Source organism: Anser brachyrhynchus (assembly GCF_964034855.1).
Source record: "Anser brachyrhynchus genome assembly, chromosome: 7".
Classification (NCBI taxonomy): Eukaryota; Metazoa; Chordata; class Aves; order Anseriformes; family Anatidae; genus Anser; species Anser brachyrhynchus.
In genome coordinates, this window is record NC_137701.1 from 20,039,677 (window position 1) to 20,065,237 (window position 25,561).

Consider the following 25,561-nt stretch of genomic DNA (forward strand, 5'->3'; position numbering starts at 1 on the left):
TTCTCAGTACACCTGTTTAGCTGCACTCATCCACCTAAACATACACCTCTTCCTGTACAGTCAGATTTTACTATCTGTCCATAAAAAGTTAATGCCTTGCAGAGGTCTTCCCATTTTCCACATTTTAAAGACCTTTGAAGAAATCTGCCTGAGCTACACCCTTTCAAGTATTTATTAGTTTTTCCGAGTACATATTTTAGTATGAGATGCTGCTATATACTGGAACAAAAAATGCTTTGTTTTACATGTCAGAACCTACCAGCCACTTGGCTAATACAAAGCCTTCAAGATATTTACTGTTTTTGTTTGGTTTGTTTAATAAAATGGAGCACAGATACAACATATTTGCAGAATGACACCACTGCTCTATTGACTTGGCTTGTGCCCTTGGACTCAGCAAGCATGAAATTCCTCTGAGCAAGCTTTTCCCAACTCTTCTCTGTTTTCTCTTTATTCAGTTGTTATGGATTATTGGCAGCAGTTAAGAGAAATGAAAGACAATCAGTCACGGAGTTAAAAAGGACACTTCCTTTCAAAGAAGTCAGAAAGAGCAACAATTAGTTTTCCCGACTAAATGCAAGCTGTCCAAATATCTACATACAGTTTGAGCGAGTTATTTTTCTAGTGCTACGCGAAAAGTCATTGACTCACCATGACTTTAAGCACAGTTAAGTCACAGACGTTCAATACTGTCATCACTACAGATAAACATACTATGGACAAACATGCTGCATACTACATATGTAAACAGACTGACAGCCATTAGGGTCAGAAAAGACCTTCAGATAACTGAGTCTTGCCTCCAGTGTACCACACACAGGCCACCATGCCTCACCGAGCTCTCTGCTGCTGAACTCAACACCATGACAGAAGCAATTGTCCAAAAAGACATCTCATCTCAATGTGAAGACATGAAGAGATGGAAAGGATTCTCCATCTTCACTCCATCTCTGTGTAGTCTTTTCCAAGTATTACTCATCCTCACTCCTTATAATTTGTGCTTTATTTCCCATTTTAATTTGTCTGGCTTCAGATCCCAACCTTTAGTTCTTGTAATAACTTTTTTACACTAGATTAAACGAGCCCAGAGCATTTTCTCCATATGAAAATGCAATTGTTGTAAACAAGCTCTTATTTGTTTTTAATTCTCCAAGGTTTTCAACAGACTGATTCTGGCAAATCTTTCTAGATTTACTGAAGGTATCACCACTTGCCTCTACGCTGCCTCTCCAGAAACCTTTCAAGATAAATTGCCCACACCATGCTGCTTGCAACTAGAACCCATCTTGCTAGTTTAGGTTGCAAGTGGTGACTGGCATGAAGTAAAACACACAGATTTTGTACGTGAAGACACTTGCCCCCTTCTGTTGACAATCCTTTCTGTCATACCCACAGACACACTCCCTCGCACCCCCATACTTTCCACTCTCTGAGTGTGTTTTGCAATTCCCCTGGGCTGCCCCTCCAGTTTGTCAGCATTCCTTTAGAAACAATCCAACTAGGACTGCACCCACTGCCTAACACCCTCTCCCCAGCGCCACTTACCCAGACAAACCATGCCCGGTTCTTACAAATGACTCGATCCTCATTTGTATATGCAAGGCATATGTAACAGCACCATGATAAGCTAGAAACTATACTATTATACTATATTCTTTCTAGCATACGGTTTCCTTTCCCAGTGTGTAACCTGTACCCCTCACTACAAGCTGAACTTTGCATTTCAATGTTTAGAAAAAATGTCATCTGAATGGTCCAGCTGTGTCAGGTCATACATAAACTGTCCTGCTTTCTCCATTATTTCCCATTCCACTAAGGTTTATGCCATCACAAGGTATAGTAATACTGTTTTTAAGTAGTCTTTCAGTATATAACAGGTCTAAGACAAACACGTGTATTCAGTAAAGATGTTTCATTGATCACTGCTGAGATCTGCCAGTCAGCTGATTTTCAAGCAGCATGTTACTGATGTTGCCTAGCACTGATTTTACTTGTCTTTTCGTTTTTAATATTTGTTAATGTTAAAAGATACACAGAGGAGCATACAGATTGACATTGGACAGAACATGTACCTCTTCTACCGTCCTCAATAGGAAAAAACATGAGATCCACCTTATTTTACACAGTAATTTGCTGAATCATGATCAAACATGCTTATCACACCACTAAGCATGACGTAATTGGGCTAACTCTGTTGCTGCAACAGTAGGTGAATCTTGGTGTCTGGTTATTTGCTAAGCATGTCGCTCTTAGAGCTGCTTTGCCATAATTCAGCTTCTAACTGTCTTCCTAAAACACTTTGAGGGTATTGCATAGAAGACATAAGATGCATATATATGTGTAAGATATACCATGCTGGAATGGCAGCCCAGTGCTGTCCAGTGCTACACCGGTGCAGCCTGGCTGCTGCGCTAGGGGCAGACCTGCACGCAGACCGGAGTTCTGGAGGACTGCAGGCACCCCACCTCTGCTGGGACCGCAGAAAGCTAAGGGTCAAGAGGATTTTCAGGTAAACCTCTTATAGCTGGCTAAGCTGCAGTAAGCAGTCATTCTGCCTTTTCCCACAGAAGTGCTGAAGGACCCGTCTGTCTTCCCAGCCACACAGGAAGCCACTGGAGAAGGCAGCTAGTGTAATGGTTAGCCTTTAACCACACGGCGAGACGGGACCAGGCAGAGATGCACCTGCGAGCAGCTCAGAGCTCGTGGAGCCCCACATGAACAGCTCCTGCAGCAGCAGGGCAGAGGCAACACCTAGCAGTACACATGACGCCTATAGCAAACGTACAGGCACCAGCCACAGCACTTGTGAGACTACATGTAAGAAGGACAAAAGCAAGGCCGGCAGAGCCAGCAAACGCTAAATACTCCTACTCCAATGTGCCCAGTGGAATCAAGTGGAAATTACTAGCTCCACAAGTGCAGGAGCTCTCCTCCTCCTCAGGGTCATGACAGAGAGGAGCTGCTACACAGGAAAGGTAGAGGAGGGCAGCAAAGACACAGTAAAACAAGAATGCTTTAAATCAGACACACTCAGAGATAGCCCCCTCAGTATGTGTTTGTTGTAACAACATCCAGTTACAGGTTTTTGTAATTAAACAAACAAGTCAGATTGCTTCAATTAACTCAAGAATGGAATTTACGTCCTTGTTTCCACAGCAGACAAAGAAATTAAAAGTAAACTCTTACCTCTTTTTCTATTTTGAGCAGCTTCTTTACAGCCACCTCCTTGTCCTGAGAAATCCATCGGGCTCGATAGACACTCCCGAAACTCCCTCCACCGCAGTTCTCAAAAAACTGCAAGTCATCAAATCTAATTTGCACAAATGAAGCACTGGTAGACGACATCTCATAATGACAAAATATACCACAGCAAAATCTGTGAAGAGAAAAGCTGTAATTAATACACACTCCACGGATTTATGGACATTCTTACCTATGTTCAGACACCCCAAAACAAGAACCTGTTGCAACAAGCACACTGCAGTAAAATCCACTGAGCATAAGAGGAAAAAGTCTAGGAGTTCGCAGTCCAACAGGCTATGCAAATGTTTACATTATTTGCACAAGCTATTAGGAACAGCTGGGAGACAGAAAGGACTAAAAATACTCTGCAGTTACGCGGAGGTCTCCCGAGCACCTTGGAAGGAGCTGTGCAAAACGCAAGCGCGTCACCACGCTCCCCAGCACCGAGCCCGCTGACGGACGGGAAATGTGCTTTCAAATCCCAGCTTGCATAGGAGCTCAGGCATGCGAAGCACGCGCTCTCGCCTGTTGTGATCGCTTTGCACGACACACAGCACCCCACGCCGGGCTGCCGGGCGCACGGCGGCACACACGGGGCGCGCGCTGCCAGCCAGGTAGCAGCGCTCTTCACCAGGATGCAGAAAAACCTGGCCACAACAAAAGTCTTTTTCCGAATGAGTCAGTTCTGTTCGCATGTTACAACAAAGTGTAAGCACACAGTAATTTATCTGGGTTGCAATATGTGAAATTCTGCAGCCTGTGCCAAGACCGGCTCCGGCGGTTTTGAGAGACGATCCATCTTTGCTGCCAGGAGAACAGAACGTCCTTCTCAGAGATTTCAAAGTGATAAACCTCATGCTTGCAGCAAATTTCAAGCAATGTTATCACCTAAGCGAGTGAACAATGACTAATCTTAGGTTTCTTTTTTTTTAATGGTATTAGATGGGAAAGCTTCGGCTTCTCCGGAGGAGCGCAGAGCAGGCAGGATCCCGCAGAACCTGCCACATGCTGTCTGCAGGACCTCGAGGCTTGTGGTAGAAACCTGCACTAGCTTAGACCAACGAGCTTTAATCCCCACCGAGAGTCACTATACAGGCAGCTAATGAAAGTAAGCTTATCAGCGTAAACTGAAACAGAGATAGGTCTGAGCAAAACAAACAAAGAGATACTGTTTTGCTGGTGAAAGTTACACCTCCAGTTATACTGATCTATCTACGGGATCAAAATACAGCACGAGTTCAGGAGCCTCCAGCCTGCAGGGCTTTCCGAGACAGTACGAGACACCATGTGCTGTCTGGGGCTTGGGAACTGCACCTGTGATATACCTAGCTCTGCCTGCTGCAAAAAAAAGCTGTCCCTTTTGTAACAGAAACAGACACACATTTCGTCTCCTGAATTTGTGCATAATTTGTTACACATTTTGAGATCTCCTTTGACCAGAAATTTCTGTCACTGTTTGGTTGCAGCAATTCTCCAACTGAGAGATGAGGATACCAAAGTATTTTCCTGTATGTTGTATAAGACAGCATACAGCCTTTTCTGAGACTGCACGGTGTGTTGCAGGTCTCTTCACTACCCACAAGGGTAAAGGCAATAGCTGCCAGAGCTGCCCAGGCAGCTATTAACATGTTTAACGACAGCTTTAACATGTTTATAGAAGGCATCACGTTTTAGAGGGAGTTGGCTTCAAGCACACGTCTCGCTGACAGTCTGCAATGCTCTCCGGGAGGCAACATGAGTTTCTGTTCCCAGCTCTGCAAGCTAGCACGAGGGTTATCCCCGCAACAGGAAATAAAGTCTGTGCTTCCAGTATCTCGTCAGCTCCTTCGCTAAGTGCCTGAACTCTTCTTTTGACCTTTTGTTCTTGTTTTAACCTTGTCAATGTTGTCATTTGATTTCCTTTCATCTCTTACGCACCTATGGAGGGTCAGAGTCATCCTTTGTACTGCCCAGCATATACTTTCTTTAAGGAAAGCTCAAGGGAAAGGAAATAAGTCACTTCTGCAAATCAGGAGCATAATGAAGGCTGTTCTAACTTTTGCTTCTTTGCCAATGCTGCTTAATTACCTGGTCCTCAGAAACAAAGGCCCATTTTGTCATTTTTAATTCAGCAGTTCTTCAAAGGCAACGCTGTGTACATGCATCTCACGCATATGTGACACTTTGTAGGCAAATAAAACAGGTAAGCTTCACAATCCAGAGGCTCATTTAAGCACGTGGATAATTATGCTCTGGTGAATAATCTCCTTACCGATGACAGAATTATTCAGAAGAGTAATGTCACTCACAGGCAAAAGTATACGCACCACGACTGGACCATGAGTTAAAGAGGAAAGCATGAACAGCTGATAACAGATGGCTGTGTTGGAGATGGCAGAAGGAACAGAAAACCAAGCGAAAAGAAAAATGCATCAAAGGAAACAAGTATTTCTGGCCTTTACTATCTGAATTCAATAGTTCTGAAAAGCTGTCAAATTATCTTAAATTACTCTTCACCCAAAAGAACCAAATTATGCATACAAACAAGTAAATTATTTAACTTTTGAAAGTTACACTAGCATGGAACTAGATGTTGGAACTAAGACTTCACTGAAAACAGACATCAACATTTACTAGTATTGGACAAAATCCACACCAGACACTTTTTAAATGCAAGCGGGTACCCTTCTGTGTGTCCTCCCTGCTGTTTAAAAATTTACCAATTCCCAAATATTTCTGCAATTACAGTGCAGTGCCCAGCACACAAGCACTTGCAGAAGCTACTGTTCATTATTTAAACATCTTTTCAAACGTATCTACAACAGTCAGCTGCAGATGCTACCGTCACCAGCATACAGTAAGTAATATAATATAAAGAATGATTCATGGATTTGTGTTAGGTTCCCCCAGAAGCTTTTTTCCAGAGAAAGTGGAAGAGATTTACCCGGGATGCTAAATAAAGAGAGATCTGTAATTAATGACAGCCTAAGTTAGGTATACAGTTTTCTTCTTCTAAATGAAAGAATAAACTCGTTTAAATATTACTCCATTTTTCTTGATGCAAGGTAGTTAATCCTCAATTAGACAGATCAATCCTTTTGTTATGTTTGAGAAAACAACTGTTTAGAGTAACAACTGCATGTGACAATTATGCACACAGTTATTAACTTGTCACCGTGTTTTAAGAGATACTTAACGATCTGAGTTTACACCATTGGTTAAGAAAAATACCTGGTATTTCCTTAAACTACATATTCTTCTACTTCTGTCCAAAACAAGTGCATCACTCCACCCACGTCGCCCATTTTCAGGCCGCAGGCTTTCCAAGCCTGGAGAGCAGCCCCTGCTTGGGGCCGCGGCAAGGCAGCAAGCAGCTCCTGCTGAGCGGGCACGCAGCGGGAGGAGGGCTTGGGCTCAGCGCTGCCCTTCCTCGGGGACACAGCTTGGGCTCCCCAACTACTGTGGTCATTTAGCAGTAGGGAACACCACGTCAACTGACTCTGTTGCTCACTGTCTACACAATGGAAGTGTCACAGTTCAGAAACTGAATGACAAGTATTCGAAGAAATCATCTGATTGTTGGTTACTGCAATTATTCCTGCGGGATCTTCAGGGGGAAAAATGAACTTGTGCCTCTTGAGGTTTATTCCTAACAAGTAACATGAGCTTGTAATCATGCAAGAACATCGCCACCTTCTCTTGTGTGGATTTTTTTCCTCCTAGTAACTTATTTGAGCAGGATGTTAAAGCTGGTCATTTCACACCACAAAGAAATTGATCTAAGCTGCCTCTGGCTGTATTTAGTATACGGGGTACTAACAGGGCGCTATTACCCAGAGTCACTTTCCAGCAAGGTATTAAGCCACGCTCAGTTCAATACAGTAATACAAATGCTGAGTGCGTGAAACCGTCCTACAACAAGCCATCACCGAACTTTTGCAATTAAAGCATTTGGGGGGAGCAACTGGCACAACTGCACTGCCCTGCATCTTCACGTACAGAAACGGGAAGCAGTCAGCAGTACCCCAGTGCCCCAAAAAAGTGCCGTGCAGCAGGGAAACTGGCACTCAGCAGCACTCTGCTTTATTCCAGCACAAACCAGAAGGCTCCACTGCTTGTCACTCAGCTACTGTTCCCCAAGCACAGGTGGCTTCCCCTGATGGACCTGCACATTAGAGACAGGAGGAAGGGAAGAATTCAGCATGAACTGCACCATAACTGCAGCTCAGTGCACGCCTGTCAACTTTAAATTGCATCCCACGCCTTGCACGTGCACCTGATGCTTTTTAAATATCCGATCACTCAAAAAATAATAGATAAAAAAAAAAACAACTTTACTATTTATTCAAGGAAATACCTTTGTAATTCGCTCCCCCCACTTCTCTGTGTGACTCCATGAAGCCAGATTCAGTGCTTCTTTCGGGAAGGCATCCTGCCAACATATTGCCAATAAAGTAGTAGCACACTACACTTGTGCTATCTTAAAATACACAGCAGAATGTGCCAAGTTTCCTTATTTGGCAAAACAGTCCTTTTGCTTCCAGGATCTTTGACCATCCATTTTTAGATCCTAATCATCCTTTGTATCCAACATGGCCTAAAGTCCTCGAAGATACCAACCTGGATTTTTGCAGCAGCACACTTATTTAGACTTCAAAAACAAAACATACAAAAAAGAACACCACACGCACACACTAAAAAAAAAACAAGCCAAAGTATGGTTAACCATTGTCTTTTCTAACAAGAACACTGACACGGAGTTGTAGTAATATCGAGCTGCAAGAGGTATTGCAGAAAGAGAAGTTTTTATAAATTAAAGACCCTTTAATCATATTATGAACAGCTAAGGGTAAGATGCAAACAAATCCCATGCACATCCCCAAACTCAATATATCCTAGTCTTCCAATAGGTTAAAATAAAACCAACAACCCCTGGATTTCCTAAACTTTCTTGATCCAATTTAGCAGCAGCAATGCAGATGCTGGCACTCGGGGCAGCATTCTGCCTACCTCGGCTACACAAGCAACAACACTCGAGCCTGTCCTGTCCTTTGTCAGAGCATAAGAACTTTGTGCAACTTCCATTAATAGGATTTCTAATTTTATTTGAATTTATATGGACATCAGTGCTACAGAAAAAGACCTCAACTCAGCCTAAATAATTCGAGTACTTCAGGAAACAAACTATTCTATTTTCAACCAGAGCTGCACCAACAGCAGAGACCGAAGGGTCCGAACGCCTCTCTTTAAATAGAAAACATTTTATCTCAGGGCAACGCCGCAGCGCTCGCTTCATTCACAGCGCGCCTCGCCAGCGGTGCCCGCCGGGAGGAACCCGCACGAGGTGTGGCAGCGGTGGCACCGCAGTTACACCTGTGTGCGGGCCCAAGGGGCAGCAAGGCCCCACCTGGGCACCGCCATGCGTGGCCATGGGACCCTGGCCTTCGTCGTGGCAGCGCCCGCACGCCCTCTCGCCTGGGCCAGCGCCGCGCTCCTGGGCTGCCATTACCTACGCAGCGCGCCGCTCCGGCAGGGAGAAGAGGCGAGCTTCTGTGGACTCACAATTTGAGGACAAAGTCCTGGAAACACCTAACCGCGTGCCTCCAGCGGACAGCTCTGACGTCCTCAGCGCTACCCCTGTGCTTTCAGCCAGCCCCGCTCCTGGCACTCGAAGAAGCGGCGGCCCGGGGCCCTCCGACGGCTCCGCCACCGGCTGGAGGGGCAGCGGGCGGCTCGCCCCGCACACGGAGCGTCCGGCGGAAAGGGACAAACCTGGGCAGGGTTAGCAGAAGTGTGGGAAAAAGAGAGAAGAAAGGAAGAAGAAAGGAAGAAGAGCCCGCCGGCGCACTTTACAAGTGAAGAGGGGAAAAGGAGGGCGGGGGCAGCCCCGCACGTCGAAGCCCAGCCCGGGGGACCCCGTGCCGGGGACCGCGCCGCAGCAACGCCACCGCGCCCCGGCCCCGCGCCTCCCCAGCGCCGACCCGTCCCGACAGCGCCGACATGTCCCGGCACGCCGTGCCGTGCAGCCTCACCCCCGGCGGTTTTCGCGCTCGGCCACGGCCGCCGAGAGGCAAAGCGCGGCCCCGCCGCCCCCTGTCCCGTCCCGTCCCGTCCCGTCCCGTCCCGTCCCGTCCCCCCTCACCTTCCCCGAGGGACTCCGGGCTGGCGGGACCCGAGCGGCGCCGACCCCGAAGCCGCGGCCCGCGCGCCGCAGAGGGAGGGAGGGCGGCTGGGAGGGGAGGCTGCAACCGGCGCGACCGCGGCTCCCGCCCCGTCCCCCGCGCTTCCGGTTCGTGCCGGGGAGCCGCCGCCGCCGCCCCCGCGCCGCCCGGCCCCGGCACCACCCGCCCGGGGGGCCGCGGGGCGGGAGGGGACGGGCTGGTGGCGGTGGTGGGCCCGCAGACCCTGCCCCTGCCTCTGTCCCTGCCCCTCTCGCAGCCGCTCTGGGGAGAGCCGCGGTACCGGTGGGCTCGTAACGGGTCGCGGAGGGCCGCGACGGGCAGGTGCAGCCCCGTCCCGGGGCCCGGCTGCCCTCGGATGGCCGCCTCGGGTCAGCCGGGAGGCGGGGAGGCGGACTCCGTCCCCAGCGCAGCCCCTACCCGAGGGTTTCGGTGGCAGCGAGGTGCTGTGCCCTCACGGCAGGCTTTTGGCAAATTGGGAATGGGTTGTCAAGTCTGAAGGAAGTGACTCAAAGGACTCGGGGGCAAGCAGAATTTTTCTCCCGAGGCAGACACGTCCCGTGGACGTGACGGCACGTTTTTGGTGTCGGTGTCGTGCAGGCGTCGGTGCGTGGCCCATCGCTGCCCTGCCACGCTCCCCGGCTCGGCCAGCACTGCCTGCATGGCGGTTTCACATTCGCTGGCGTCTCAACCCCTCGTTACCCCCCACATCACGCTGCTGCTACGTGGATGTGTAGGTGAGCCACGTAAAAATCAGCTGCGTAGCGCAGTGACTCGTGAGGAGGTGCACAGCATCATGTACATGGTTGTACATCGCTGCGATGTATGGTATCGGGATGAATCACGGAGATGCTCTTTGCCAGTGAATCAAATCCAATGATCTCACAAACATCAGAGGCTTTTACCCAAGGCATGCTATTTTGGCAAGGGGTAGGCTGGTTAAAAGTTAAAACGGTGGAGCACAAGTGCACATTTCTGGGCACAAAATAAGACATGTTATTTAAGTGTTCCACAATAGTTAACCAGAGTTCACCAAGACACTAAGCAGTCAGTGCAGAAAGTACACAAAGAGAAAGCCCAACAGCGTGTTGGCAGCCTCCGTCTGCTCTCCTGGCAGGAGGAGACGTGACGGAGGGCGGCGAGCTCTGCCCCAGCCGGTACCGCGCTGTGGGGCACTTTCTGTCTGACCTTAGAGTGCACGCTTTGTGAGGGTCAGCTGGTGAGCCTGGAGAAGTCTCCAGCCACAATCAGTGCAAGGTACCACAGCATGGAAGCATGAATACCAAATGCGAATCACATGAAACTCACGCTCTGGAGGAGGAGAGGTGCTGCGTAGTCTCCTAAACGCTGTGACTAACGTGTTTATCCTTCCTGTCTGAGGCAATTGCCAATTAGTCAAATGACTTTAAAATCCATTTAAATGTTAAATCACTCAATTCATAGGCATTTGCTGAGGACAGCAGTGTGCTCGCGTTCAGAGGCCTCTTGCCTGGGGCGTGTTGTCCACATGGCTGTGTGTGCGCTGCATCAGGATGTATCACGGCTGACTTTAGGCCCTGGCTGTAGAAAGAAATAGATTATTCCAGTAGCACGTAAGATAAAACACAAATTGCGGGGGTGGTTAATATTTCCTGCTCCAAGAGCAGGAGTGCAGAGTCTGCGCCAAGAGCTGCTAACGTATCACTGATCAAAATATTTAATAGCACTTGCTCTATCAGAGGACAAGGGAGCAAATGAGCACGAACCTGTACATACACTGCACTGCACGAGTATTGGCAAACCCAAGTGGTGAACTATCATAAAACTTGTATTTTAGTTACCATAACAAGGTTTCGAGTATTCATTTTGGGGTTTGTAGTCCTTCTGCTCTCTGGTTAATGAGTCTTCAGATGCTTTCAAACTTTTTTCCAGTATCATGAGAGCTAAAGAATTAGGTAGAGAAGAAATCAGAGTCGTTGCAGTTTCTAACGTTGAAACACTGAAATTAAAGTGAGCCAGCATGTGGTGGTACTGCTATTTTCCCCCTTTTGTGTAGAAAATTCAAACTCTGGATTAGCTTTGGAGAACTTCATCCTAACCTCAGGCTTCTTCAACATATGTAGAATAGGCAGAAAAAGAAAATACTTAAAAGCTAACAAATGTTATTGTAAAGCCACAACAACTGGGGCAGGAGAGGGGCAGCTCTAGCAACCCTTAACTGAATTTTAGAGTTGGAAGAACTCCTAAGAATTGTCTCTTTACATCTCATTGCCACACTGGGCATGCAGTGACGTCTCTCTGCCTTTCAGCATGGAAAATACAGTTTCATGCATACATCCAGGTGGTTTAAATCACGCCAGCTGCCAAAAGCAACCGTCACACCCCTCCACTGCCTGGCCAGTCCTGCTCCTGCTGGCGCTGTGGTGCCCCTAGCCTTGTGCCAGCAGGGTTTTTGCACGGCCATGTGGTGAAGTGGGCTGCGGAGATCTCGGGGAAAAGAAATTGCTTTCCCCAGCTCAGTGTCTGAATTCGGGTCATCGGGCAATTGCACAAGGACTCATGCCAGTGCACAGGGGGAGAGCAGCTGACAGGGGACGGAGCGCGGAAGTGCTTTTTTAGCAGTCGCGGAGGTTTATGCCAGCTTAAACTGTACGTGAAACTTGAGACAGATAATTTGGAGGTGGACACCTGCTCTGTATTTTTCAATTCTCCTTCAAGACTGGCTCAGTACTTAGTACTGTGGAGATGGGCTGCCAGCGTTCACCCCTGCTGTTGCACCCAAAACACAACCAGCAGCTCTTCTTCATGACTGGAGAACTTGTGTGGTGCTTGTACCCAAAAGAAGCTGCATGTGGTCTTTCTGATGGAGTTAGAGAACTCCAGGACTGCTGTGATAGAAAATCATAGGAGTCGCCTTTAGATTTGTCCGTCTCCCTCCCGCTGCAAATGGCACAGAGATAGTTTACCCACAGACACCGAGCTGGCACCACACACACCCCCATGCCCACGCAGCAAGGGCCACGATTCCTGTTTGCCTCAGCAGCCCGGTCTTTGCTGTTCCTGTGGTTATCAGCTGCTCTTGGGGCGTGAAGAAAGATAGAGCCTGGAATAACCATCGTGGGTCTTGCAGTCCCACACAGCTGGTATTTTGTTCTGTCACTGTTTTCTCATCCATGTCTTGTATTAGAGAGCAAAATAAAGAATATGTGAAAGTGCTTGTATGAAATTATTAACATACAATTATAAAATATTAATTATAAATTAATTACAAAATTATTAAATACAAAATAGAATTATAAAATACAGGCATTACTATGGCAGAGGAACCTTGTAGGTGATGGGTATCTCTCCTGTTTCGGGAGTGACTTCTGTAAGCACATACTTTGTGTGGATCAAACACATGCTTTGTGCATAATCCTTTTCAGAATTGGCAGGTTAGAGCTTGTACACTGTATTTGCCTTTCGATCTGGCATGTGTGCAGTATAAAAGCACATATAACTTCTACAAAAATGTCAATATTGTTAACGGTGAGTTAGCAATGAGATGGCAAAATATTATCAAGAAATACATTTCCTGATTGTTTTATGAGAATGATTTACTTGGCTTTTACTGTCACCACAATTTTTAGCTGATCATTATACTCGGCTGTAATCCAATCACTAGGACTCTCCTCAGTTACCATTTCATTACACGTTTTTAATTATATATAATAGCTTAGTACTCCTTCTTATATTAAATTTTGTGGTCCAATAGATTTAATTTGTTGCTCTAATTTCCACACATTTTTTTTCTCTGAAATGTAATACAGTTTAACACTATTTCCCTTGTTTTAAACTATACTAAATCTATTGTTGCTGTGCCCATTTGTGTTTTCCAGTCCACACTATGGCAAGCTCCACTGAAGCAGCAGTGCCTTGATTTCCCCCGTGATGTTTTCCAGGTTGCGGTGAGCCTGGGGAGAGGCATGCACAATTCCACCATGAAGGACCACCAGAGGAAGATGTCAACACAGAAGGTTCAACAGCTGATTAGTTTTCTTTATTAACACTAGTTAATATCTTACTATCTAGTACATTTAGTTTTCTTGGAAATTAAAGGCAGCAACTGAAATCATGAAAACTTTGGCCACCACTGACAGAGAGTATTAGCTCTTTTTAATGATATACTACAAGCTTACATTTTTTGCTGCTTGTTTAATCCAGAGTACATTAATTAGAAACAAATCCGTATATTGAACATCACATCTTTTTCTCTTTGGGTTTCGTGATGAAATAAGACTAGAAAACGTCCATAATATTAGGCTGCCTCAGAAAAGCACTTATTCTAGATAAATCTGTTTAGCTATATTATCTCAGTTCCTCTGCCTATATTTTCAAAAAATGTGATTACCCACCCCCCCAAAACTAGCACGCTATTAACAACAGCTAGTTGTGACAGGAAGGAAAAAAAAAACCAACAAACGTGCAAACCTCTAACTAGTTTCTGGAAACCGTGCTAACTGGTCAGGAGCATCACAAAAGAGTTACATGCCAGACAGCTAGAACAGGAGAAACATTAGGGCAGGAATTACAAATGGAAGGAAATGTTAGATTTCAAACAGACGCTCGGCAGCAACCTGCCAGTACCGCAGCCCTCAAGGGTCAGACCTACAGAGAATGAGGACATCTAAAGAAAACCTGAGGCAACACTGGCTCTCTGTTATCTGAGAACAGCCACAATGCTGCCGAGGGTACTCCTGCGCAGAAATAATGTACACCTGTGAAAAACCACAAAGAGTCGGCAAATGCAGCTAGCAGATTCACTTGCTGGCTCGGACAGCATCTGAAGAAAGAACTATTTAAAAACACAAGAGGTGGTGTTATAATGAGGAAACCATGGAGAGCAGAAAGCTTATGATTATTGACAGAAGTTGATTAAGAAATGGATTATTGTCTGGTAGGATGTTGGAGTATCTACTGCCACCTCTATCGTATGTATCTTTATGTAAATTTACTTTAATTGAGGTATTCATTTACAATCATTATTTTCATTGGTAATGTGCTTTATTTGCATTTGAAAGCAAAGAGAGGAAAAAAATTAAACACAACTCGCTGACCCCTGCCATGTGACAAAGGCTTAGCTTTTTGTCACTCTGACCCAAATGGATTAGGGCCAGGAAATAAAAGGTCAGTCTCTATCAGTACCCCTGTGTGTCACATTTTCATTACATGGAGTTTCCAAGAAAAATATTCCAATTTGCCTAGGTAATTATGCATTCTTTATGCATTTTCATGTAGTTTTCTGAGTTTATTCTGAATTCAAAAATTACCTTTGACTGCCGAGCCTATTAAAAACCAACCCTTTGTGAAATATCGCTCAGCAGTTAGGTGTATGTGGTAGATTTTGTAGCGGTACATGCTCTATTTTTTTTGCCCATTTAATTACAAGAATCTTCCTTTTCACAGTAGTCCCCCCCATCACTGGAGCCATAAGCCACCAGGACCAGAAGACCATGGTTGGATTACGTTCCTTTGGGAACTTGCAAGGTATTTCCTTAGTTAGGTACAGTGTGAAAGCAGCATTTGCTTGCTAAAACAGTGCTCGGGGCAGATGAAATAAGAGCGAGTCTTACCTGCTGTGGGATGGCGCTCATGGAAAATGTATGGAGGAAGCACCCCAGGTGCTTGGTTAACACACGGACCGTGGCATCTCGCCATGGGGAGAAGCTGGGAATCAGGATTTAGCTGCTAACAGTGTCGGAGAGCCCCTTGTCCTACAGCTGTGCTGGCTGAGACGGGCAGTGCCCTTGCCTGGGGGACACCTCTGCTGTGCCTGGGGGTCCCCTGGCCTCCCCTGGCCTCCCTCAGCCCGGCCAAGGGCAGGAACAGGGGGAGGCAGGGCTCCACTGGGTGTTTGTGCTGAGCTGAACTTAGTCTGCTAGAGAAGTTTCTGGTTTAGTAATTTTAATGATAACTTTTTAATCTGGTCATTATTTTCTTTGATTGCTAACGCATTGACCTATGGTGACAGCTGCTGCTTGTGCCTGCTAAACTTTAATGCAGGACACAGTAAAGAACATTATGATTATTTGAAAAGGTAAGGTGTAATGCATTTCAGATTAACAGTGAAAGAAAGGCTATTCAAGTTAGAGCTTCACTTTGCCATATCACTCTCTATGCTGCTTTCCTTATTATCAGTACAAAAAATGAAATGGGAATAGCACATCTTTTAATTTTCTTCCACTATTACCTCTTGATTTGCATTCAGAGCTCCCAGAAGAAATACTGCTGAATTCAGAAGTAGTCTATTTAAGCTGCATGGTGTTTAAAAATTGCTGGAAGAGGTTAAGGTACTGTATATTATGCAGTTGACCTTACTAAGAAGCTACGTTAACAATTTAGACTTATAATTTTCTGCCGTTACATTTTGTTAATTTTTTTTTTTTTAAGCAAAATTCATTATCTCTTTTGGTACCCCTGCAGGTTAAACCTTTTGATTTCTTTCTGACTTATTTTGTAAGATTTCTAAATTGTATTTAAACTTCTTGTACTTAAAAGGTTGTTTTGCCACCGTCTCTTTGAAAAGAGGGATTTTTTTTGTCTCTCTCTCTCTCTTTGTACTTGGTCTGCAGCGGCTGTGCTCCTTCACAGCATTTTCCTTAGGAGGAAAAAAAAAACAAACCCTCCATGTGTAGGAGTGCTGCAAATACATTTGAACTCTTTTGTCTGGTACTTACTTGTCTTTACAGCTGATCAGGTTAGAACAAGGTGTCTGGATCCTGCCTATACCAAACAGCAATAGCCTACTGGTATGTTGGGCTCAGCCTCCTTGGATTTAGCCTTTGTTCCATGGCTGTACCTAGTGATGACCAGCACCAAGGCTGGGCATGGAGAAGAGCAACAAATCCTAACAAAGCTACAACAGAGAAATGTGCCGGGGAAGGGAGAAATTGATCTTGTGACTCTTTAGGCTGTGTAGCCCTTAGTAGAGGCGTTTGTTTATGCTCTGTACTGCTGCTTTAGCTAAAAAGCTGTGTCAGTGGTGGGACCCTATCGCACGTTTTCCCAAATGCCCAAGGTGTCACCATCCCAGCTCTGCAGGGTATGCAACCTCACTGGTCCCCAGCAGCGGGGGTTTATGGTGAATGCTTCTCCCAGGTAGTGCTCGGACACTCTCCTGTAGTGTGAGTTGGCACGGGCTGAAATCTGGCCAAGCAGCGCAATGAAACTAAAGCAGCGTGGACCATCAGCGGCGCAGTCCTGGAGGCTGCTCGTGCCTCTTCTGCTTGGCCGTGTGGGCACAGTGCCTGACCCCGGGGCTGGCAGGCAGGAAGGGGGAACCCCTTCACTTCCAGTTGTGACCTGTGGCTGCAGGCACAGGGTGAAGGCGGTACGGGCGTTTTGACATTTCAATGTTTCCTGAGTTCCTATTCTTCGCGCTATTGCGACAGTCACTTAGGCTTCAGACTGCAAGAGCAATGGATCAACAGCTGCCTTTCCGTTGTAAAGTCAACAAAGGGAGCGAGAGGAGCCCCGTACGGATCCCAGAGCCAGAAGGTAGTTTTATTCATTTAATCTCTAGGTATGTAGACTGTGATCAGCACCATAGCAACTATCTGAGCCACTTGACTGAGTTATATGCACAGATAGTAACACTTGTTATTTATACAGCACCCTTTATTGGAAAATTTAAAAATGCCAGATACCAGTTTCATTGAGATAGGTAAACTGCATTCATTTGTTGATATGGAAGCGCCATAAAAACTCTGTGTCACTGGGATGTATCTACATGATAGAGACTGTTTGGCAACAAATACGTGAAACAGTTAGAGATTCTAAGGAATAAAAGAATAAATAAAGGGGATAAAAACATATTAAATGGATGAAGAATCAGCCTATGTGCAGAGCCGATCTGAAACTTGGCAGCTTTATAAACCAGTTAACACAGAAATAAATGAAAGTCCAAACAATAGGAATAAATCTGGAACAAATAAAATCATGAACTCACAAATGTTATGAATTGATTGTAAAGATTATAACATCTTACAAATTAATTCTGTCTGTATGGTTTAAAGCATACTTTGCTTCTGGGAAGGTTCTGTATCTAAAAAAGCTATATGAAGTATACTCACAGGGCAGTAAAAAGAGAAATAAGAAATATTTCTCACTTGAAATAATAAGACAGAAATTTGTCTCTGTATTTGGCTGGTTTTCCTCTGAATCATCTTGAACTTCTAGTCAGACAGCAAAGCTAAAATAAATTATGTCATCATGCTGCAGAATATTTCTTAACTGTGTAATTCTTTCCTTTGCAGAATGCAGGTACAGAACAGCTAGTGGTCTAATGTATCAGCATTTCCCTGGTGACCTTCAGCTTTTGCAGGATTTATGTTTTGACTAATAGGATTAAATTATTTTTATAAATAAATAAAACTTAATGTGTATTTGGACTCCACGCAACCCTGGTCAACTCCAAAAAAATATACTCTGCATCTGAGGAAAAACGTAGAATGTATCAATGAGGTCATCTCTGAAACTTAATTATGAAATAATCATTGCAACTTCTAATTTCAGGCTTAATTAGCTTTATGACATCCAACTTCCCTAAGCAGAGCTGGTGTGAATGTGATAGAAAGACTTTTGCCATGTAAACATCACTATTCTCTTGGCACCTACTTGGCCCCCTAACTGCTTGCACGGCAGCAATATAGTTAGAAGGATTTTGGTGGGAAAGGTAGATGCCAAATCACCTCATGGCTCCAGGACCCCATGTACTGCCCCAAGGGGACAGAAGCCAGAGGCCTCTCAAGCACCACATTAGCCGAGGTCCCAACTTGAGGTAAAATCCTGTCCAAGATAGGTACCTTGGAACGTTCACATCTGTGAATGAGGCGGACAAATTAGCCAGATAAATAAAATTATGAATACATCACTTCTTCATTTAAACCTTTCCACTGTAAATGGTTTCTGTCTTTACATGGGAGCATCGGGGCCCTGCTTAGAAACTCTAAACAAACTGGCTAGTAAAACTGTAGTGCTGCAGCACTGCCAGACTGCCACCTCCCATGGCAGGGGTGGATCTGGCTGGGTTTACGTTGGCCATCCATACCAAAATCGATGTAGGCTAAACGCAGTTTCAAGGCTAGCAAAAAGCAAGTGAAGTTTACTGTGTCTGCCAACTAGCAGCATTGGGATTTATGCAGAAATGAGGCTGAAAGTGCAAATAAGGCCAGCGACTAAACCTTTCCAGCAATTACATTTAATAAGGTACTGTATGTTATTTACAGAAAACATACATCACACAGTTCCTACACATGAAATGCACACAAAATATAAAGACAAAAGCTGCACTTCATAACATGCTAAAGAAAATAAATAAAACGTAATTATTTTTGCACAATAGCTATTACATAAATAAATACTCTAGAACATAATGAATTAACATTTATTTACAGTCTATTGAAAGTGCAAAACAATTGGCTGAAAATTAAGATAGCTGTAAATGCTTAAGACCAGAAAATACGTGTTAACCAGCCAGAATTAATTATAGCTGAACTTGAAGGTTTTAATGTCCAGGAAACTATTCTCTTGAAATCTGTTTGTGCATATTGTGCTCTTTTTGAACCAGTCTTTTGCTACCTTTATGCTATTGATTTTGACAATCTTAATAATTCATAATGGAATTTTGTAAAAACCTGATAGTTTAAAAAAAGAAGTAAAATGTAAACACAGAGTAATCTATTTATCGTTCACAATATTTTCAGTCCTGTCAGTTTTCTGAAATGGCCACACTGCTTGCAGTAGTAGGCAGTATGAGTAAGATTAGAATTTTTTCTTAGTATATGTTCTATTTCAAAGAGAAATTTTTTTTAAGTGTTCTCTGAATAGAATTGTACCTTGGACCTCTCTTGAAGCTACACTTTCATCAGATGCTTACGTACATCTTATACTGAGGTCAATGGTAGCTGGGCAAGCAAAACTGATGATCAGTGTTTGTCCTGACCTAAACAATAAATTGTGAAATACAGTTTTTTAGTTAGAGAGAGAAACATTACTGCCCTTAAAATTGTTAGAAGCTTTTTGTGCATTTTTCACTATTTCATCTTTTTTTGCATTTTTTTTCCATATGAGAAGTCTTTACTACGCATTAAAATGAATTAAAATTACACAATATGGCCACCTTTAGAGCTACAGTGCATATATTCTTCCTCAGCCAAAGCTCTCTGACAGGCTGGTACATTGTACATTGCCTGAGACCTTAAGAATACGTTTTTGCTTATTTTCGCAGTGGCAGTGCAGTAGCGGAGAAAGTGAAGTTCTTAACAAGTGACCTTGACAGGATAAAAGATCATTTCTCATCATTGCCTCAAATGTTTATGCCCGACGCGGCTCTAGTCGGTGAGACATCTGTGATAAAGTTCTCTGGTTGTCAATCACATTTAATTGCCGCACATAGCTCCGAACATCCTGATGGTTCTTATTAGTTAGGGCTGCGTCAGGATCTGGTGAAAGAGAAATGATGTAGGATTGATACACTTAAACGAACAAATGCCTGAACAGAATGCATAACTCATTACAAGCTGTCGCAGGAAACACCAGATCCTGCTGAGTTAAAAAGAAAATATTTAGAAATCTCTCTCTTTGAAACCTTTCCTTCATATCTGATAGTCTTTCTGGTTACTGCCCCCACAAATTAACTTTTCCTCCCAGATATCCTTGGCTACATTTGCTCAAATTGATGGCCCTTGGTTGCAGTTTTATACATCACCTTACCAGTCAATAGCTATAAATTCTACAGCTAACTAGCATGATTTAAAGCTTGCTATCTGCTTTTGAGCCAGCAGTGTTCACACTGGTACAAAAATATATAATTGATTTAAGCCTCCCTTCATGAAATATTTCCATTTCTATCTCAGTATTAAATATTTGTATAAGTGTATTGCTTAGTGGCTTGCCCCATTCAAGACTGAAAGTTTACTACCTGTTTACAGTACTTAGCGTAACTGCCTTATATCTCCTCTCACAACAATTATGAAATACCACTGACTTCAGATTTGAGTATCTTCAGCCTCACAGTGCACAGCTTACAATTTAATGAAATACATGGCAGGTAACTTAGAAAATTTCCTCAAGAGAAAGACACTGAAGCATCTACTGTATAAATGCACACACACAAAAAAAGAGGACTTAGACACTGTACATCTATCTACTGACATGTTGTTATATCACATATAGTGAAAATCCACTTCAATTTCTAAGTAACTTATATGCGGAGATCTCACCAGTGCTCAATACATTGAAATTAAAAGACGCATAGCCAGAAAAACCTTGTAGCTGGAGAAAAAGAGCAGCTCCCTTAACTTGATATTCTAGAGTTAAGCCTTGACCCAGATGGAAAGAAAAATTTAAAAAAAAATGTATTTTTTATACTATTTATTCTGTTCTTTGAGAAGGAGGAAGGCTGCTGTCAGGCAAAGTGAATGAAGCACTGGGGAATGCAGTGCCAGTGTGGACTGGGTCTCACAGTGCACTGAGATGTGACGAGACCTGCGGAGCAAGCCTGTTTGATCACACAGTGCTGTCTACGTACCTGGCCCCACGTAAGTTCTGGTAATTATACTGACAAACAGGTTTTCAGTTCATCACCTTAGGCAGTTAAGTCACCTATAATGTCATGTTTCCAGCCTGGTTTCCTATAAAAACAGGGTTTATGCAAGGAAGCATCTTGCATTTACCTGTGCGCTTCTGTCTGCTGGCCTCACTTCAACCACTGCTGAGCCCAGTGGCTAATTTCAACCTATTCTAATTTGGCGGCTGTGTAGAGACCTCACAGACACATAGCTCCTTCACATTCTTTGAAAAGAGACGGAAGAGAAAGAGCTTATTAGAGCTTCCTGAGGGATGGTTCACCCAAGTGAAACACTGGAGGATCCAAACAGGGAAGATTCACTGGAAACCAGGCTTTTCAGTTCTGTTACACACAGAATTAGTTGCAATTACTGTAGCTACTGATGATAATGCTGACTGTGCAGATGTTGTAATACACTTACTGAAAGATTGGCTTCGGCAGAATTTCACCGTCCTGACAGTGTTGGCAATCATGCGCTGGAAAGAAAAGATGGGATGCAATCAGGGAACAAGCACTGTATTTCATCATCATTTAAACGAAGCACCTAACTGTGCCTGAGTGTGAAGACATATGCCAATAAAAGCAGTCATATGAATGAAAATATAATTTTAATGCTGATACCCTCATATGTAGGGTGTGATTTGCATTTACACAGGCTTTAAATGAGCATGAGTGTAATTTACATGCACTCAGAGAACCCTTTCCCTTGCTTGGATGCTATAAAAGGCCTTAACTAAAAATGAAAATCAGCCCCTTCAATGTGCATTTCTTTGATACCATCTTCCCATATTAAAAAGTAAAAGGAATATCATGTACAATGGCTTGAAGTATGTACACCTTTCCATTTTAAAACCGTCAATTCCTAACAGCAAGGGCATTTCAGTTAAAGAGCTTTCATATTTCATATCAGTTTGAATTTGAAATGCAGCCCTCCTTGAAAATGACAGCAAAAAAAAAAATAAACAACAAACAGCTGAAGGTCTATATTCACCGATTCCTTCTGGAAGTGTGCTCGATTCACATGTGAGAAGGACACAGTTAGGACTGTGGCCCTGTGGGCAAGTTTCATCAAACAGACCTGTTAGACCATGCTAGCTTGCACAAGTGTATCTAATCCAATATGACAAGCAGATCCATATTTGGTGGATACTCCTTCTGGCAACTCACAAAAAAAGCAGAATTCACTTCGGTCGCTTTTGGCTGTGCTCACTCCTCCATAAATAAAACATCATTTCACTCACTCAGGTAAGGAAATAATATTCAATACATTTTATCTGATAAATCAGATGCTATTTTACAGTAGTTTTTAAGAAACAAGGGAAACCAAGTCAAAGTGAAACATTTCAGATTTAGTTCTGGACTGCAAAATTTTAATTTGCTTGTGCAGTCGACACCACCCAGGTAATACATCCACCAGTGCTGAGTAGAATTAGTTGTTCTTCACTATATCAAATAGACTGAAACTTCATCACTAAAACTGAATTCCCTTAGCTAGACTGTTTGACTTATTCACCGCTTTAAGGATGATGTGTATTTTGGTTTCTTTTGCTTAGGTTAAGTTTTGCAGAGGAGGGAAAAGCTAATCAGAGCCTAATGTTTGTTTAAACACTTTCATATGGTCCAACAATTACAACAGAGTTACTTGTTTTAACATAGCACACTCGCACCAGGCTGCTTCATACCTTCTTGAAGTTTTGTGTGAGATTCATAAGGTAGTTGTAAGTATTGATACAATAGAATGACATTTTCTTACTAGCAAACAGTAAAACGTAGGGTATATGCTCTTCAAAATTCATAGTCAATTATAATCTTATGTGAAAACGATTAAATTAAATATTTGTCATTCCAGAAATGGGAAGCACCAATGTAAGACATTTCTTACAAACATACATGCTGAATAACTTTAAACATTGTCAAGCCCAAAAATGATCGTGGCTGGTGGTCAGCATTAGAAATGCTGCTGATACACATACTATGTTTTTGTGGATTACACATTGTATAATCAAATGAAATGTAGTCACCCTGAAAGTGATGTAAAAGTATTTTAATTCTAAAATGCAAATTTCCAAAAGATCACAGGAATTTAGATATGAGTCTGCTTATATTGTTCCTAAAGTCATATGGATGTACACATGGAAAATATGTAGATTTCAAGTAAGAGTCATTTTTGTACTATGTTAATTTTCATACCTCTTCACTATTACTAAACAGATTTTCTAAGGCACTTACCTTGCAAACATTCTCATATGTGCTTAGCATTAAGCATGTGAATAAGCCCCATTGACTTTGATGGAAACTCTTAAATACTCGAAGATAAGCACCCATTATAATACTGGATTGAGACAGAATGCACTGCATATTAGTGTTGGTTCTTCAAGTCTAACCCAATCAAAATGACAATCAAAACAACGCGAACATGAAAACATGAATGTTTCATAACTCTGTAGATTCATATTTGTCTCTGACTGTTATGTGTTGCTGCTGTTTTGACTCTCATAATTTCAGAAAGTACACCTCTAAAATAACTATTTCAAGGAAAGACCATGAAATTGAATTGGACCAGCTAACCTGATGAAGTGTCAAGAGTGTCTGACTTAAAGGGTACCTTTCCTAAAAACACTTCATTTTTATGAAGACTGCTGGTGCTGCTTGATGTATTTTCTATATGGGTTGTCAATATACACCCTAATTTTTCATATCAGTAAATTTTTAGGTTTTGAAGCCTCATTTCACAACGGTCTTTGAAGCTAGGCTGTATGCTCAGTGTTTGATTAGTTTAGTATTAAGTTTCTTAAATGAAAACTTAAGATTTTGCAAAAAGGACTGTTCTGCTGAATCATTTTACTCTTTGTTTTCTTTATGTGGGAAATTTGTTCTTGAAAAAAGCATAGCATTCAGAATAGGTATTGTAATGTTGTACTGGAATGAAAGACAAATGATGAGTATACTGAAGGTTTTAAAAAGTTCTCACTATTTCCGAATTTCTCATTATATGGACTGTTCCAGGCAAGGAGAACAGAAGTGGCAATGAACTTGTCTGACTTCTGGTTAAGGGTTGAACTGCCTGTTTTTCTTCAGTTGGCTGAAAGGTTTCATTTTAAGGAGTTACTTTGCCTATTCCTGAGGATAATCTCATTCAATCCGTGCATTCAGAAGTATGCCGGCTATGATGAAACACAATGGAATGAGGAAGTGGGTGTTAATGCAGAATAAATGGAGAATCTTCGACCAGAAAAGAACATCACAACCCAGTGGGGAGATTCTGGAGCATTATGTATCCTTGAAGAGCTCCTTTCACATTGCTTTCTGCAAGGGCTATTGTACTTTCTTATATAAACCCCAAAGAGTTCCTCTTCGGAAGGTGTGAATTGGATGGAAAAACAGCACATGAAGCGAAAACGAATTTCCCTCCCTGAATCATGCAGATTAAGTTGGACTCTCTTCTTTAGATGCAAGAAAACTGGGAACATGCAGAGAAAATGGTCAAATAGAAGTTTAATTGCCAACTCCTTATTTCTTCTTATATCCTCCTATTTCTTCAAATAGAGGATTACCTCTAGTTAATACCTGAAAAAATTAACCTCTGTTTACTCACTGTGCTAAGAAAGACCATTACAGAGAAGCCATACAAACCTAAATATGTATCTTTCTGAAATAGAACCGACTGCATAATATAACAAGCAACTGCAACTACTAGCGTGCTATATATATACACACAACAATACCCTTTCAAGTTTTACGCAGTCTGGAATGGTGGCAGCAGGCCAGCACATTATCTTCTAATCCATTCCAAACTGAGGTTTTAAAATGTTATAAATATTCATATATGCCATAGAAAACTACTAAGGGCTTTAGTCACACACTTTTTGCATAATCTTTATGTTCCAAAAATGAAAGAATGTTTGCCCTTTTTTGCATAAGGATCAGAGTGTGAATTCCCTTTTGTTCATCTCCACAAAACCCGAAAACCAATATGCACAGATTCTCTAATCCTCATTTCACACCTGAAGGGTGAAGAGGTTTGACAAAAAGAAGAATCAGTGACCAGCATCATGGCACTGTCTTGTGCTGCCATGGCAGGTCAGCAGTTTCAGAGCTCATTCGTGACATCTGCTCCCTCTACAGGTGCCGTTTCTGAGACATGCTGCATTGTAGAGTTATGTGGAGATGGTGCCACGGAAAGTGATCTTTGATCAGGCTGTCTGATGATTTGAGAAATGACACTGATAAAGTTCCCAAATAAATGCATCTCTTTCTTTCAATTCAAAATTCAGTAGTGGAAGTTTGAGTGCAGGATTACTCTGCTGAAGTAGGGAAAAAAGTGCAAATAAGTATGGGGCCAAGAGGAAGAAAAATTTTATGAAATATTGCCCCTCCTTAAGGAGAGCCATGCCCAGTAATTTGTCCCTCTCCTCTCTCTTCTTTCCCTGGCAAAACATAACCCTAGGAACAGGCTTTTGATCTTTTACTATATATATAGTTGTAAAAGCGGTGTTACTTGTTTTACAATGAATTATTGCCTTGCAGTTTGCAGGTTGTCCTGTATGTGCAAAATCATACAGTTTATAGGAAC

The 25,561-nt window shown here is 43.1% G+C and overlaps 2 protein-coding genes and 1 long non-coding RNA gene across 31 annotated transcripts in view; 1 reads left to right on the forward strand and 2 right to left on the reverse strand.

The window, feature by feature from the left end:
- LOC308198470 (mitogen-activated protein kinase kinase kinase 20-like) overlaps positions 1-9,578 on the reverse strand; it is an 81,136-nt gene extending 71,558 nt beyond the window's left edge. For 2 of the 6 annotated variants that reach the window (XM_080600902.1, XM_080600903.1), the window contains exons 1-2: positions 3,769-4,050; positions 3,187-3,376 (exon numbers count right to left, since the gene is read on the reverse strand). In XM_080600902.1, the coding sequence (XP_080457028.1) occupies positions 3,187-3,376; positions 3,769-3,938 (360 nt within the window). In that variant the 5' untranslated portion in view covers positions 3,939-4,050. The other 4 variants (XM_080600905.1, XM_080600907.1, XM_080600906.1 and 1 more) reach the window with 4 other exon arrangements.
- A 127-nt stretch (positions 9,579-9,705) lies between these two features.
- Positions 9,706-18,466, forward strand: LOC308198480. The gene is made up of 3 exons (XR_013953956.1): positions 9,706-13,396; positions 14,826-14,906; positions 15,628-18,466. It is a non-coding gene; the product is annotated as an uncharacterized lncRNA (long non-coding RNA).
- Positions 18,467-18,602: 136 nt separating this feature from the next.
- Positions 18,603-25,561, reverse strand: part of RAPGEF4 (Rap guanine nucleotide exchange factor 4) — a 153,945-nt gene continuing 146,986 nt past the window's right edge. For all 24 annotated transcript variants that reach the window (XM_080600893.1, XM_080600894.1, XM_080600892.1 and 21 more), the window contains 2 exons: positions 21,410-21,464; positions 18,603-19,861 (listed from right to left, as the gene is read on the reverse strand). In XM_080600893.1, the coding sequence (XP_080457019.1) occupies positions 19,734-19,861; positions 21,410-21,464 (183 nt within the window). In that variant the 3' untranslated portion in view covers positions 18,603-19,733. The remainder of the gene's footprint in view (positions 19,862-21,409; positions 21,465-25,561) is intronic.